Below are 17,309 nucleotides of genomic sequence, written 5' to 3'. Positions count from 1 at the left end.
GTGACAGATGTGCTATTCCAAATGTGCAAGTTGCTAATATATACTTTTTTGGCCATTAGGTAATCACATGGGAATGGCATTGCGGTAGCCACATTATACTGTAAATTAGATAGTTGTGGTGTCAATTCTCAAGAAGGTTGCTGTCTAAGGAGAATTAACAACATATATCATACTTTCAGCTTTTTTCTGAATATTTGCTAATTTATGTACAGGAAAGAGAGTTTCTGAATTCTTATCATTCCAAATGACTATGAAGGCTTTCCAAAATGTTTCCCTTTTACTTATTTTACTTCTCTCCTTTTCTTTGGTGTTTTTAATCAGCCTTTAAAAAATTACATAAGCCAACCAGGTAAAGTCTTATATATTTCCAAAAGGGTACACATTAGTAAATCATTCAATTCCAAATGGAGACATCAGGAAACTATGTAGACAATTAATGTTATTGTCATAGATACTTTTTTCATAAAAATTTTGTATGTTACAAAAGCTCCACATATGAAAACATAAACTTATGAAATCATTAAAATATAGTGTAAAATAGTCCAATTTTTATCTGACATTTGTTTTATTCCAAGCTCTCTTAGTGCTTACATAATATAATTTAAAGTAAAAATGACTTCAGTTTTGGGAATACATTTTTTTCCAATAAACTCATTCTAGACATAGATAGTTTTAAACAGGGGAGTTATTACTCAAGTTGTATCAATGTAGATATAGATTATAGTAACCAAAAATATAGCCAAGTCTGTTTTTAAGCAGTTACACTGATTTTTTGTGAATTATTCTTTGTATGTCCTTTGCCTGATGAATATGCTGAAAAGATTTATCTGGTCCCAACTCTACATCTGTAAAAAGAGAAAATGCTCATTTTGATATCAGTCTTTTTTTCTGCCAAGAGCCATTTGGATATTTATAACATCATTCACAGGCCATAAAAATTATCAACTTAAAAATCATCCTGCTATATTTGGTCAGTCATTTAACTAACTCACCCCTAATGCCAGACCAAATGATTTCACTAGGCCTAATATGGCCCACAAGCTGGACATCCCCCATCCCGGTCTAAGATAACCCATGTTAAGAATTGCAGCATTAATTTTTTATATTTCTGTTAAATCCTAAAATTAAAGTGTTTGAGTTGTCTGCTTACATTGAAAATGATGTAATGTCAGAGGTGTGTGCAGGTTAAAATGTCCTACAGGTGTATGTGAGGCATTTCAGATGCTTTAGTTACATTTGTAATGTTACTTCTATTGTGAATTTCAGCAACAGAAACATATATAATCATGAACATTTGCAATCAGATAGTACTATTACGTGCTTCTTATTGTACAACACTATCAAATACAACTTGTTCCTATTATTTTTTCAAATGTATTGCCTAGTCCAATTGTCTGCCACGTTGGAAAAGCTAAAAGTATTTTACTTTTTTTTATGGTTTCTAGGAGGTATATTACATATCATTGGTAGGATATTTTGCTGTAAGTCACATCTCCCCTACTTACCAAGTTTGTGATCTTGAACAAGACAACTAACTAGTCTGAGTCTGATATTCTTTATTCTTTATTAATAATTCCTCTTATTTGACTAGCTCTAAAATTAAAGTGTTTGTCAGAGTGCCTTGTAAAGCATTAAGCACCATATGTATAGAACTAAAGCATTATGTGTTGCGTGTGTATGTACATGCATTTTTCTCTTCCATTCTATGGACATATATACAAATATATAGTTATAAATAAATATATATATATATATATATATATATATATATATACATGTATATGTATATATATATATATATATATATATATATATATATATATATTCTTGCAGCAGCAGCAGCATCACCTGCTTTATTCCAGCCCTACTAAATAAAAATTGGCATTTAAAAATAAACAGAAGATTCATATTCTAATTTGAAATTGTTGAGTTATGTGGAATACTTACAGTGTGATTCATTCTCTCTCTCTCTCTGCACAAACACACACATACATGAAGCAGCCCAAGAGCTAGACAGCGATACAAAAAAAGAAAGGATATTTATCATTTTGAGTCCATAAAAGACTAATCTAGCAAAATATTTTCTATTTTAACTAGAACAGACCATCAGTAATAGTAGAAAGGTAAAAGGTTTTAAATGGCTCATTCCTGGAATGGTAATGACTATTTGTCAAGAATGAGGAGGAATGGATTATTACAATAAAATTTGAATTAGATAATCTAAGAAGTCCCACCCAATTTTGTAATTCTACTACAGTTGTGTATTTATAGATATACTAGAGGCCTGGTGCACAAAAATTTGTGCACTCGTGGTGGAGGGGGGGCTCCCTTAGCCTGGCCTGAGCCCTCTAGCAGTCTGTGAGCCCTTGGGGGATGTCCAACTGATGGCTTAGGCCTGCTTCCCCCGGGGAGCGAGCCTAAGCCTCAGTCTGGCCTCCCTCTGCAGGAGGTGACCAGAGGGCCAATTGCTGCTGCTGCCAGTGGCCTCCCTCTGTGGAAGGAGACTGGCAGGACAATCAGGGGGATGGCACCGGCTGGTGAGTGGCTGGACCCATCCCCCATCATCCTGCTGCCCCCCCCCCCCCGATCGCTGACCCCTCCCTCTGCCTGTTGGCATCTGCCTTAGCTGGCCTGGCACCACCCGCTCACCAGCCCCACCCCCCCGCCCACTGGTTGTTCTGCCATTTGGTCTATTTGCATATTAGTCTTTTATTATATAGGATGCTCTAGCCAGAAATCTTCTATTCCTACTTTCTATCAATATATTTTTTAAAAATATATATGTTTTTATTTATTTCAGAGAGAGGAAGGGAGAGGGAGAGAGAAAAAGAAAGATCAATGATGAGAGAAAAATCATCAATCAGCTGCCTCCTGCAAGTCCCCTACTGAGGATCAAACCTGCAACTGGGGCATTGCCTGGAATCAAACTGTGACCTCCTTATTCATAGGTCAATGCTCAACCACAGAGCCACACTGGTTAGGCTCTATCAGTATCTTTACGTATGTTTTGTATGAACCCAAAGCTACAGGTGACAGGTGTGTGTTTTTTAATTCTAAGGTGTAAAATTATTTCTTTCTAAAACCATAATACTTTATTGATCTAATCTAGTGTGAGTTATTAGAAATACCATAATTTACATTCCCATTGCTACCTCAGTGACTATTTCATTATTTGCAGAAACTATTAAGAAGAATGCAGAACATTTGGGAGATTTTATTAGTACAGTTATATATATGTATATTATATACTATTATATGTTATATGTTATATTGTTACATGTTACCTGTTACATCTTATATATTTATATATATATATAATCAGCAAACAAATCTACAAGACGTGAACAAAACTGTCATTCAACCAAGGATCAAAGAGCCAGGCTTGTCAATAGATGCGCCTAGACTTAGGATGGGGTTATGTCCTGACAAACCCATCATAAATTGAAAATATCATAAGTTGAACATGCATTTAATATACCCAACCTACTTCACAGCCTAGTCTACCTTAGGTGTGATCAGAATACTTATTAACCTACAATTGGGCAAATCCATCTTGTGGCCACTGCCCAGTTCAGGAGAGTATCATACCACTTATTACTAGCCCAGGATATTGCAAGCACAGTTTCTACTAAACGTGTATCACTTTGCACATTCATAAAGTCAAAAAAGCTTAAGTCAAACCATCAGACGCCAGGGACCATCAGTATAATCATTTACTAACTCTGAGCTCTTTGGCTCAGGTCAAAACTCAAGATGAATGTTCTGGAGTGCATACATACTCATTTATGTGGGTTTTGTTTTGTTTTGTTTTTGTTGATATATGAAAAGCTGTCCATATTTGATGTATGCAGCTTGATAAGTTTGAAGATAAGTACACACAATGAAACCATCACTAAAATCTATACCGTAAGCATATTTATCAGCTCCAAACTTTCCTTCCATTCTCTGTATTTATTATTTTTGTATGTGTATGATAAGAATACTTAAAATGAGGTCTACCCTCCCTGCCAGTTTTTAAGTGTACAATTCAATATTGCTAACAACAGGCATCACAGTGTACAGTACATCTTTAGGATTTATTCATCTTGTATAACTAAAACATTGTACCCTTTGACTAATACCTCCAGGTTTCCCCTTCCTGCAGCCCCTGATTGATAACCACCATGTGTTTAGCCATAGTGTAGAAAATAAACCTAAGACATGGTTTTGTCTCCTTTGAAGTTTGTGAATTAAATAAATGAGCATGCCTTATTGATGCAGATCATGATTGTTTAGGCAAGCATATTATCTGTTGGTTTAGTTCTACAATGTAAGTTCTAGCAGTAGTGGTATTGAATCCTCATTATCTGTGTTTATACTTTGGTTTATCATATTACTAATGTATTATATTTTTCAAATTTAAAAAGATGCTTATATATTTTCCTTTTGTCCCAATATCAATGCTTCTGGGGTACATTTTAGAAGGGGGCTTTCAGACAACAATGATCAAAATAGTCCATTATATATGAAATTTCATTCCTGATCATTAGATAAAATAACTCAAACCTCATTTTCTATTTGGGAATTTATATACCTTCAGAAAAAACAATCTTGACCATATTAGAAATGTAATATATTAACACTAATAAAGGGCACCAACCCTTGGATATGCAAGAAGGTAATCCTTGAATTACAAAATATATTTTTAAATTATTCTATGAAAATTTTCATTTTATCAAATAGTTCTTCCAAGCAGACCCTTCTAGGTTATATTTAAATTAAAATTTTAATTGAAGATTTACACATTTGCAGTTTATGATATATTTAATTTCTATTTCAAGTATTCTGACATTTATTTTTAAGTCATTATTTCATATGTGATCCACCACATTGTTTACATTACATTTACCATTTCATATAAATAGAGTTTTGGTCTCCATCAGCCACTTCTGCACAAGGATTTTGGAAGAAAAGAATAGAAATAATGACATCTCTGTGGCTCATTTGGGAAGAATACTATTTAAATTTGTTCTTAATGTACAGCTGAAATTAATCTTGATTTCCCATCAAATGTACAGGGATTTTACAATATAGTTCATAACAGTGTTTAATTCCTCTAGGGAGCAAGTTAAGATAAACAAGTCACTGACAGTGTTTATCTATAAATATAGCAGATGGTGTGGGACTGAGGTTGGTTATTAAGTCTGACGACTTTAATTTCATGGTTATAAAACACTGTAAACCTCACTGTTTATAAAAGGTTGGGGAAGAATCTCCAATGGGCTTCAGTAGCCAAGAAACCCTCTGTAACATTAATCTCTCTAACTGATATTTGGTATCCTCCTAGGGTGCAATATTAAAGATTGTGGAGTGATTGCTAGACACTTTAAAATTTTCACTGGGATCATTAGCTAGCATTTCTGTCGTTGATCTATTATAACCTTGTTAATGAGTTCCATGTGAGTGAAATTTAGTGAATGAGATGATTCTTTCTAAACTTTGTTAGGTGAAATGTTTAACAGTTACTTTAGGCAGTCATATATATAAAAGATAGTCTAATTTGTCAAAATAATACCTTTTATCTTATGCAAAGGTAAATCATGATACCTAACTAGACCAAATGTACTTAGAGATAGAATTTCATAAAGGAAAACTATAGCACCATTTGAATAATCAATATAAATTATATACACTTACATTTAGGCCATGGATCTGTCTAAAAGATCACAAAATGCCACTGAATTTTAAAAAAGCAAAATAATTTATCCTTCATATTCATAATTAACTCAAATATAATTTTATTATAATAATTCATTTAAAAATCTGTATGCTTAATTTGAATAAAACTAATTCTTCCTAAAAGGACTGCTATTATAAAAATGGTATTATTTGAAATAGCTCAAATTTTCCATTTCAACTTTATAGTGTATGACAAAATTTATTTTATAACCATAAAAGTGGACATTTTTTACAAGCCTTATCTAATTCTACCACTTTCACATTCAGAAGTTGATATTTTAGTTTCTAAGAAGGTCAAACTTCTATGAACATTACATGATAACCCAATATGTGAGTTGGGGATTTAAAAATCTTGAACAAAAAATGTCTTAACTGTATTAGAGTTTAAACTCATTGGGAATGGGTTTTCTAATGACAAAATCCTCAGTTACTTCTCTAGCTCTTACATTGGGCTGCTTCTCCTGGACCCACCCTGAGAGTTTGGTAACTGATATGAAACATGAAACAGGCTGTATCCTGTGCTTTCTACCAATTATCCAAAATATAGACCTCAAACCTTGGTTTCCAAAGAGCTGGCCTCTGAACAGCAGCATTCCTGGGTAGAGAATGGACTAAATGTAACTGATGGTAATGTATCTTCTCATCTCCCTTCACGCTCAGAGCCTACCGTCACTAGTTGTCGTGGGACATACTATCCTGCTACTTGATACACTCATTTCTGCAAAAAACTATCTACCCATACTTGGACTTCCAGGTCTCAAAATGCACAAAGCATGTATGACAGATGATAGCAAAACCTCCTGCAAGTGAAGGCTTTATCTTATTTTTTTATGCATCAAAACTCATCTGGATCATCATCATCAAAGAAATTGGATTATTGGTATGTGTGGCAGTATTTGTGTTGAACTGACTCAAGACTAGGGGTGATTTCACTTCAAAGTTATTAATAAAAGTCATCTAAAATAGCTTTATCAATTAATTTTAAGGTTTGCATCTTTTCATCTTGTGTTTTGTGAAGTAAGGTAAAAATGTGTTTTGCAAAACATGGCTATGAAGACTAGGATCACAGAGTGGCCAAGAGGTGCCCTTAAGTGAGTAGAAAATAGGTGATAATAGAAACTGAAGGGGTTAAAAAAGGGAAACAGAATAATGGGAATAAGTCAAGCTAGATATTGAAATATCAGAGTAGAGAAGTGAACAGGGTGATTGGTTTAAGGGCTCTCCTTTGTAAGAATTCATAAATACACTGGATCTTAGGGAAATAAAATATCATTAAAAGCATATTAAAACCATCACTCATGTAAAGAAGGAATATTTTTCAATATCCCAATGGCAGCCTAAAGTTACTGTCTTTTTCCCCCCTAGTTTACATATATAACTATCTTATAAAATGTGATTGTTTTTTCTAATTATGCTTTGAAAAAAGGGTTTTTTATAAGGAAACTAGAAACCCGGTGCACGAAATTCGTGCACGGTGGGTGGGTGTCCCTCAGCCCAGCCTGTACCCTCTCCAATCTGGGAATCCTGGAGGGATGTCCGACTGCCCGTTTAGGCCCGATCCTGGTGGGATCGGGCCTAAACGGGCAGTCGGACATCCCTCTCACAATCCAGGACTGCTGGCTCCCAACTGCTTGCCTGCCTGCCTTCCTGATTGCCCCTAACCGCTTCTGCCTGCCAGCCTGATCACCCCCTAACCACTCCGCTGCCAGCCTGGTTGATGCTTAACTGCTCCCCTGCCAGCCTGTTTGCCCCCAACTTCCCTCCTCTGCCAGCCTGGTCACCCCTAACTGCCCTCTCCTGCAGGGTTGATCACCTCCAACTGCCCTCCCTTGCAAGCCTGGTCCCTCTCAACTGCCCTCCCTTGCAGGCCGGGTCCCTCCCAACTGCCCTCCCTTGCAGGCCGGGTGCCTCCCAACTGCCCTCTCATACTGGCCATCTTGTAGTGGCCATCTTATGTCCACATGGGGGCAGGATCTTTGACCACATGGGGGCAGCTATATTGTGTGTTGCAGTGATGATCAATCTGCATAGTACTCTTTTATTAGATAGGATAGAGGGCTGGTACAGGGGTGGGGGCCAGCTGGTTTGCCCTGAAGGGTGTCACAGATAAGGGTGGGGGTTCCCTTGGGGTGTGGGGCAGCCTGAGCGAGGGGCCTGTGGTGGTTTTCAGGCCGGCCACGCCTCCTGGCAACCCAAGGGGAGGCCCTGGTATCTGGAATTTATTTTCCTTCTACAATTGAAACTTTGTAGCCTGGGGCGACAGCCATTTCTGGGGCGGCAGCCATTTCTGTGGCAGTTAATTCACCTTCTACAATTGAAACTTTGTACATAAAAGTCTCCGCTACATAAGCCACGCCCACCAGCCAAGCCACACCCACCAGCCAATCAGGGCGAGTATGCAAATTAACCCCAATCCAAGATGGCTACAGCCACAGAGAGCAAGGTTTCCCAGGTAACAGAGCAAGCCAAGCTTTCCATAGCCGTTGCAGGCCTAAGCCTCCACTCAAGCTACAAACTTTCAATTATAGAAGGTAAACAAATTCAAACAAATGGTGGCAGAATGGAGCTTGAGAGAGCAGGCCAGGGTTGCCGGTGGCAACAGGGGAAGCAAAGCTTTCCGCACACCCAGGCCGGGCCCACCAGCTTAAGGCAACAAAGTTTCAATTGTAGAAGGTGAATTAACTGCCACAGAAATGGCTGCCGGAGCCCCAGGCTTGGCTCCGCTCCAGGCTACAAAGTTTCAATTGTAGAAGGAAAATAAATTCCAGATACCAGGGCCTCCCTTTGGGTTGCCAGGGGGCGTGGCTGGCCTGCAAACCACCACAGGCCCCTCGCTCAGGCCGCCCCACACTCCAAGGGAACCCCCACCCTTGTCTGTGACACCCTTCAGGGCAAACCAGCTGGCCCCCACCCGTGCACCAGGCCTCTATCCTATCTAATAAAAGAATAATATACAGATTGATCATCACTGCAACACACAATATAGCTGCCCCCATGTGGTCAAAGATCCTGCCCCCATGTGGACACAAGATGGCCACCACAAGATGGCCAGCAGGAGAGGGCAGTTGGGAGGCACCTGACCTGCAAGGGAGGGCAGTTGCGAGGGACCAGGCTTGCAAGGGAGGGCAGTTTGAGGTGATCAACCCTGCAGGAGAGGGCAGTTAGGGGTGACCAGGCTGGCAGAGGAGGGAAGTTGGGGGCAAACAGGCTGGCAGGGGAGCAGTTAAGCATCAACCAGGCTGGCAGCAGAGTGGTTAGGGGGTGATCAGGCTGGCAGGCAGAAGCAGTTAGGGGCAATCAGGAAGGCAGGCAGGCAAGCAGTTGGGAGCCAGCAGTCTTGGATTGTGAGAGGGATGTCCGACTGCCCGTTTAGGCCCGATCCCACCAAGATCGGGCCTAAACGGGCAGTCGGACATCCCTCTAGGAGTCCCAGATTGGAGAGGGTACAGGCTGGGCTGAGGGACAACCCCCTGCCGTGCACGAATTTCGTGCACCGGGCTTCTAGTCTATTATATTTTATTAAATAGTAACATAGAAATAAGTTGCTGCCTGTGAGAACCCAAGATGGTGGTGTAGGTAAACACACCTAAACTGTGGCCGTGCACAACAATTTCAAAACTACAACTAAAAGACAAAACGTCTATCACCCAGAGCCACGGGAGGGCTGGCTGAGTGGAAGTTCTACAACCAGATGGAAAGAGTGAGGAGCATTCAGTGCACAAACACTGAAAAGCTGAGGTACGGGGGCGAGTGCGCTATATGGGCTAGCGGCGGATCCTGGCTGGCGGCAGGTGTTGCTTTCTTCAACCCGAAGGGGAGACACATGAGACACAAACTCCTACGGGGAGAAGCTCTCGGACTGTCTGCCATTGGGTCGGAAAGTGAAGGTGGCTTGCTTGCGGAGCTGCGCGGAGGAATAATTGTTTGCTGCGCTGGGGTATGAGACGTGGAAGAATAATTGTTTGCTGTGCTGGGGCACGAGACGCTGGGACGCGGCTGGAGACACGGGATGGCTGACTTGCAGCCATTGCTGTTTGCCATGCCCTAGCCTAGTGACGCCCTGAGACCCCGCCCCGCACAACCTACAAACTCACCCAAGCTCCAAACAGTGGCTTTTGCATATGAATGGCCTTCACTATCGCTGCTAACTTGCAAACCTGTTCAGACAGCTCCATAATCTACAAAACCCAAGCAGGGAGGAGAGGACTGTAGTTCTTGCTGTAGCTCCTGCAGGGTGACCTCAGACAGTAGCTGACCTGCACCCCACTGGAGATCCAGAAGCCAATGTACCTACTGGTCAGTGTGAGACACAGATTTCAACTCCTCACATCCATAAGTGACACATTCAACAGGCAGACTCAGTGAGCACCAAAGCCCCACTGAAACAAGTTCACCATAATAAGCATGTCTCCAGCACAGCAGTTCTTCCATTATAAACACAGCAGGTCCCCACAGCCAGTTTACCTGGAGGACAATTCCTCCCAGGGTACCAACAGCAATCAAGGCTTAACTACACCCAGACTTTGCACTCAGCCCACAAAGGGGTGTACCAAGACCGTCCACCTCAGGTGATTGGGGAGGCTGAGCTACTGGCCCCTGTGGGTCACCTACCACACAATGCCACTCCATCAACACAGGGAAGCAGCCAAAATGTGGAGACACAGAGGCATGTCACAAAAGGGGGCAATGGAGGAAAGCAAACTACGGGACGACATGGAGTTCAGGACCACATTTAAAGGTTACTCAAGAATCTTCTAAAAACTGCTGAGACACTTGATGAGACCTTCAGGTACCTTAATGAGAATGCCAAAAAAATGGAAAAGGACCAGTCAGAAATTAAGCATACACTGTCTGAAATAAAGAATATACAGAAACTGAACTGTAGATCAATGTGCCCCAAGAATCAAACCAAAGATCTGAAATATGAGGAAACAAAAAACAACCAACCTGAAAAACAAAAAGAAAAAAGGATCCAAAAATATGAAGATAATGTAAGGAACCTCTGGGACAACTTTAAGCGTACCAACATCCGAATTTTTGGGGTGCCAGAAGAAGAGAGAGAGTAAAATATTGAAAACCTATTAGAAGAAATAATGACAGAAAACTTTTCCCACCTGGTGAAAGAAATAGACTTACAAGTTCAGGAAGCGCACAGAACCCCAAACAAGAGGAATCCAAAGAGGACCACACCAAGACACATCATAATTAAAATGCCAAGGGCAAAAGACAAAGAGGGAATCTTGAAAGCAGCAAGAGAAAAACAGTTAGTTACCTACAAGGGAGTACCCATACGAATGTCAGCTGATTTCTCAACAGAAACTATGCAGGCCAGAAGGGAATGGCAAGAAATATTCAAAGTGATGAACAGCAAGAACCTACAACCAAGATTACTCTACCCTGCAAAGCTATCATTCAGAATTGAAGGTCAGACAAAGAGCTTCACAGACAAGAAAAAGCTAAAGGAGCTCATCACCACCAAACCAGGATTACATGAAATGCTGCCGGGTATTCTTTAAGAAGAGGACGAAGAAGAAAAAGGTAAAGATAAAAATTATGAACAACAAAAAGACATCAAATACATACCTACCAACAAGTGAATCTAAAAATCAAATGAATAAAAAGGCTGAAGAACAGAATGGACTGGTGAATATAATGGAATCAGGGACATAGAAAGGGAGTGGACTGACAATTCTCAGGGGGAAGGGGGTCTGAGGAGTGTGGGAAGAGATTGGACAAAAGTTTTACACCTATGGATGAAGACAGTGGCTGGGGGTAAGGACATGGGGAATCAGGTGGGGAATCAGGTGGAGGGGAGCTAGGGGGGGGGGGGGGGGAAGAGGAACACCTGTAATAATCTGAACAATAAAGATTTATTTAAAAAAAAGAAATAAGTTGCTGCCTTATAATATAAAGCAAATTACAACCCATGGGATAAAAATAATGCTTTTCCTTTATGCTTTAATCTTATTTTCATTATTTTCTTTCAGATTATTCAGCTCTGTCTAATGTCAAAGGCATTGCATTGCAAAAAAGAAAACAAACAAAGGAAATAACTCTAAATGCATTTCATTCCCCCTTCAACGGTCAGTTAAACATCAAACCTCTGTACTATTTTTTTATTATTTATTCTCTGTAGAAATCCAGTAATTTTCCTTTAATCTTGTTTCTAGGAGAAGTGATTTATGCCGTCATGTGCATGACAGTCACCTGTGGAATCCTTCTCGTGGTTTTGTTCAAGCTGAGGTAACTGGATACAACTCAGAAGGGAAGGGCTGGAAGTGAATCAGCCCTGTTAAAACACACTTCACCATGGCAGAGCTCACACAGGGCCCGAGAATGCAAGTTTCTCCATTAAGACCTACTAAATCAACATTTAATGTGGGCTGGGTCCATGGAAACGTTATTCTCAGTCATCATATGTAAGGGAAATGTGATCATAAGGGAATTTTTTACCTTGCATTTTACAAACGCATATGTATTGTTCCCCCATTTAAAGTGTTATCAATCTTTTCCCGGGTTTTCTTTTGAAATCCAAATTGAACTTTGCTGTCTTCCTGCTTCAGATCACTTGCAGGATTAATCAGCTTACATAATGGACCTGTTGGGTACTTCCTACAGTTTATATTTACCTAAAGGTGTCCTCTTCATTCACATCTCTTACATGCTAATGAATTTTATACATGTTTTAATATGCAAGCATCCAGGCCAGTATAATTGGAGGCCTCACAAGGAGGAAGACATTACTTCCTCACATTAGGAAGACATTACTTCTGACTGACATTTTAATTCACTCTTTCCAAATCCTTTTTCTTGGCTGCCTTTGTTGCTCAAATGCAGTAATGATTCCGGAGGCATGTGAGATTGAAGATTAGAGTCACAGCTGTCTCTGGATTTCTAAATGTTTAGGGTTTAAAAATCTTCAGTTTATTGACCACTCACAAATAGATATAAATTGGTGTGCAGTTGCTTACTTTAATTAAAAAATAACCTCATATTTAAATATTATTGATGTCGATTTGCTAATTCATATACCTATGTATATCATTGTATATAATTTGAGTATCATAAATGTTAATGAAGAAATTATATATATGTGTATGTGTGTGTGTGTGTGTGTGTGTGTGTGTGTGTGTGTGTGTGTATAAACAAACATAAAATACATGGATCAGTAAAATTAGGGCTAGCAATTAGTGAGACAATGGGCATCTCTCATCTCATGACATCCAGAGGGGGAGACAGAGTGAACTATGTCATGCATGTACATATATTGCTCCTCCAGAAACCTCAGACTTCTAGTGCTTCACATAATAGCAGATAAAATGAAAGTGGGAAGGAATGTGGCTATACCAAGGGGCAGGCACATGAAGAATGTATGCTTTGCCTATGGACATTCAATATTTATTTTTAACAGCAATGCCAGCTAAACATATCCACCTAATTAATCCACCTTCTCTAAACATTTAATTTGATGCTTAACAATACCAGTACCAAAACAAACTGCTTTCCTCCAATGCCTGAAAAGTCGTATTTGTATGAGAAGATATTCCTTGGATTCTAAGGTAAGTTTAAAGGCCAAATAATTAGAGTCCGTTTCAAGGGGAAAATAGAATTGGGAATTTATTCAACTTTTCTTTATGTGGTTTAAAATATTTGAGAGCACTGTTCAGACACCGGGCCTGCCTAGATAGTCCATCACAGACATTGTTGGTTCTCTAGCACAAATGGTTCTCTAGCAAAACTCTTACTTTAAATGGTTCTCAATCTTTATTTTTTAGCCTCACATATAATGTATCAAGTTCACATCTGCCACACAGGCCCATGGGTTTTCACAGATTACTGTTGTACTGTTGTGCCACAGATAAATAAGGTGATGGTCACTTAAAATTCCCTGTGTATCAGCTGTAACTTTACCTCTTTTCTTGCCTACATAAATAGGCATATCCCTTTACTGCATGACAATGGCAGTAAAGTGTTATAGACAAAAATCTTAATGTACTCCAATATGTATTTTTAAAGCAACTCATTCATATTGTTAAGTATATTACATTTAATTACAAATTATTTTCCATACAAGTTAAAATTGATTCCTACCTGTAATCCGAATGGTCCACACTCTGGGTCAAGAAAATGATAAAAGTAAAAGTCATCATAGCAAGGAAGAATAAAGTAAAACAAAAGCATCATTAACAACCAAACCCGTGTTACCGCACATCTGCAGATAAATAAGGCTTTCTCAGTGAAAGAAGGCTGAGTGCCATTCACCTGGTCGTCACATCTCATCCATGTGAACACCTTTCCGCAGCAAAGATTAACATGGCTGCATTTGCTTCATGTTATGCTAAATTAAAACAGCCCTAAGTCTTCAAAGAAATTTGCAGAGAACCCAATAACTTAAAACACAAATATTTGAGAAAAGAAATGGCTCTTTTTCTTTTTGCAAATGATTACTTGGAAATCATAGTTCAATGCTAGGACCTCTTAGAAAAATCATAGAACCTTCTACTATTGGGTCTTTACATTCAGGAAGCTGATTCATTTTTCCTTCCAGGCACAGAATCTACCTAAAAATATAAGCACACATACATTTTTAAAATCCTTAAATTGGCATATTGTTAACTTTTGCTTTTACTTTTATGTAGAACCTTCAGAATATCAACTCAAACCAGAGATCCATCACCAAGCCAAATACCTGGAGGACTCATGGTTCATTAAGAATCTGGGATCATTAACAATCACTTCCTTTCAATCAAGTCTTTCTAGCCAGTCAACAGAATATCCTGTTCGTCATCAATAAAGAAAATGTTGAGAAGGATTTAATAATATTGTATCATTAAGGATAATAATGTAAGGTATAATAATATGACAGGTGTTTGATTTATTTTTTCTTTAGAAATTATTAACTATAAATAAATAGTGGTATCTTTTATGAGATCAATACAGAATTACAGAATTGCCCTTGAAGGCAAAAAGTGTTAGCTTAAATTACAGTCTACATGATTTATTGTGTGATAAATTTGAATCCACAAAATGGTAATTAGCTATGTCATAATATGACATGGTTAGCAGGATTTTTTTCTGATCAATTTTAAAAATCCCCATTAACTTGCCTAAAAAATGCTAATAAAATATCTAGTATGTGTTTGTATATCTTATATACAAATTAGATAAATTATTAGCATTGACTTTAAATTCCTAAGCATATTTATTTAGATGACTAGTCTTAAAAATTGAAAGTGGTATCTTGGGTTTTTTAAAATTTAATACTGTTAAACTTTACTTTTTAACTTGATATCTATATTTTTTATTCATAAAGCTGTAAAGCAACTAATTGGTTGAAACATCTGTGCATCTTAATAATATATTTTATTTATTTATGAATTTAATTTTTTCTATGCTAATTATGAACTGCAATAACAAGGTAACATGATACTTGTTACTTTATTGTTTCCAAATTGTGACTTTTGGCTTGGTTTGACATCAGAGTATAATTGTGATAAAAAAAATGGAAAAGATGTTTATTACGTTTTTGATGTATATACGCTTTCTGTCTGCAATCATATTTGGATCCATTGATAAGAATAACTGAGGTATTGTGTGTGTTTTTTATCAACAGAGGCACAGATAGTCAATAACCCATGCACACAAATAATTAGTAACATTCTGTATTTACAATTAAAGGTCAAACATTTTCTCTCTGTTTGATGTCATCTATTGCTGTTCACTACACTTCAGATCAAATTATCTACATGAAATTACATTTGAAGTTAACATTTGGCTATGTTTACTCAGAGTAATTAAAAAAACCATCCTTTATCTTTTAAAACAGGAAGGAATAACTTGGTGAGTTATAAATCTCCCTCAAGGAGTTCTCCACATTCCAGTGGCTGTTAACACTCTTAAGTGAAGAGAATGTGGGCATTTCCATCTCCAAAACTGACATTTAATTTGGCTTGCTAACACCTGGGAAAACGTGAACTCCTCTCTGGAAAGCTGAGGAAAGAAATCAAGTTGCTTTTAGAAATATGTTTGCGTTGAGCAGAGAAGGGAAGGACAGAGCATGAAGGAGAAGGACTCCCTTAGAAACAATCTTGTCTCCTAGGCTAGCAAGAGTGAGCAAGCCATTCTGGGCAGAACTGCAGAAACAGGAATCAGCATGAAGTATTTAGAGAATTCTAAATGGGCAGCTGTCTCTAGAGCAAGGAGTGCAAATTAAAATAATATGGGAAAGCCCTAGCCGGTGGTGTCCAGTGGTTAGAGTGTCGGCCCACGAACCAAAGGGTCATGGGTTCGATTCCTGGTCAAGGGCACATACCTGGGATGCAGGTTTGATCCCAGGCCCAGATTGGGTTGAGTGCAAGAGGCAACCAATCGATGTGTCTTTCTCACATCGATGTCTCGCTCTCTCTCTCTCTCTCTCTCTCTCCTCCTCCTCCTCCTCCTCCTCCTCCTCCTCCTCCCTCCCTTCCACTCTCTCTAAAAATCAGTGGAAAAGAATTAAAATAATATGGGATATAAAACATAAAATATAAGACATGCATCAGGACCGAGACAGTAAAGTTTCTTAAACATGATGCTAAGGAGTTGGGACATTCTAAATCTGGTTTGTGAACCTCTTCAGGACTTGGCTTGCACCTTTTACTGTTCTGTCCTCTGGGAGCCCTTTTCTAACAGCCTTCCCCCACCCAGAGGTCAGGTATCCTTGCTCAGCACTGTCTGTACCATGTATTACTACACCTCGCTGCAATTTATAAGCACTCTGAATCTGTTGGCTCATCTCTGATTTCCATTCCTGTACACATAGGGTAAGTTCAATAAAAATTGCTCAATGAATGGATTGCTTCACTTGTATGCCAAAAAACATTTTAAACAAGGAAGTGACATCATCAGATTTATGAATGAGAAAAAGCATGCTGACAGACATGTAAGCGATGGACCTAAGATGACAAAACTGATGGTGAGGAGACTGCCTACAAATGTACTGTAATGTTTAGCTAACCAGTAGTGAAAGCCTGCGTTAATTCATTTGTTCGACACATTTATTTAGCCACTGTATGTGCCAGCCGCTGTACTAGGTTCTGGAGATAGCGTACTGAACAGAGTCCTCTTGGAGATTCAAAAAACAAAGAAGTAAAAAAAAAAATAATTTCTGAACACGATAGAGGCTGCTAAGAAAAGGTAGGAGGAGTGGCAGTAGAGTCTTGTGAAGAGAACTGGTGGTGATATGAGTAGGGAATGAACATAAATTTGTCATAAACAGAAGGGATGGGGATTTGGGATTACATGTTTGCAGAGAAATTGTGTTGTAAGGGCCATGCAGCAGCAGAGATGAAGAGTAGGCTTCTGATTTACGGCGGGAGGCGAACTATGGTGCTACTTAGAAAACTGGCTCCGACAGGAGGGGGATGAACTTGGAATGCAAAAGGGCAGCATGCCACTTAGCTTCAGATCCGTTCCCACCTGTATCTACTTCTCACACATCCCAGGAGGCTGACCAATCTGAAATATAGGCTCCCTTTTCCTCTGGCTTCCAGTGGGTTCAGCCAATGGTGAGAAATGGCAGGAGATGGGGGTATATTCCCCTCAGTCCCTCC

General features: G+C 39.0%; 1 protein-coding gene across 1 annotated transcript in view; it reads left to right on the top strand.

Annotated features, from left to right (window-relative positions):
• GFRAL (GDNF family receptor alpha like) overlaps positions 1-14,430 on the top strand; it is a gene marked incomplete at both ends in the record, with an annotated part of 55,633 nt that extends 41,203 nt beyond the window's left edge. The window contains 3 exons of the mRNA XM_079781622.1: positions 11,706-11,801; positions 11,889-11,961; positions 14,358-14,430. Of these exons, the coding sequence (XP_079637748.1) occupies positions 11,706-11,801; positions 11,889-11,961; positions 14,358-14,430 (242 nt within the window). The remainder of the gene's footprint in view (positions 1-11,705; positions 11,802-11,888; positions 11,962-14,357) is intronic.
• Between the last annotated feature and the right edge of the window lie 2,879 nt (positions 14,431-17,309).

This window comes from Cnephaeus nilssonii (genome assembly GCF_951640355.1).
Source record: "Cnephaeus nilssonii genome assembly, chromosome: 9".
Lineage (NCBI taxonomy): Eukaryota > Metazoa > Chordata > Mammalia > Chiroptera > Vespertilionidae > Cnephaeus > Cnephaeus nilssonii.
Note: the sequence above shows the minus strand (reverse complement) of the source record. Positions and strands in the feature narration are given on the sequence as shown.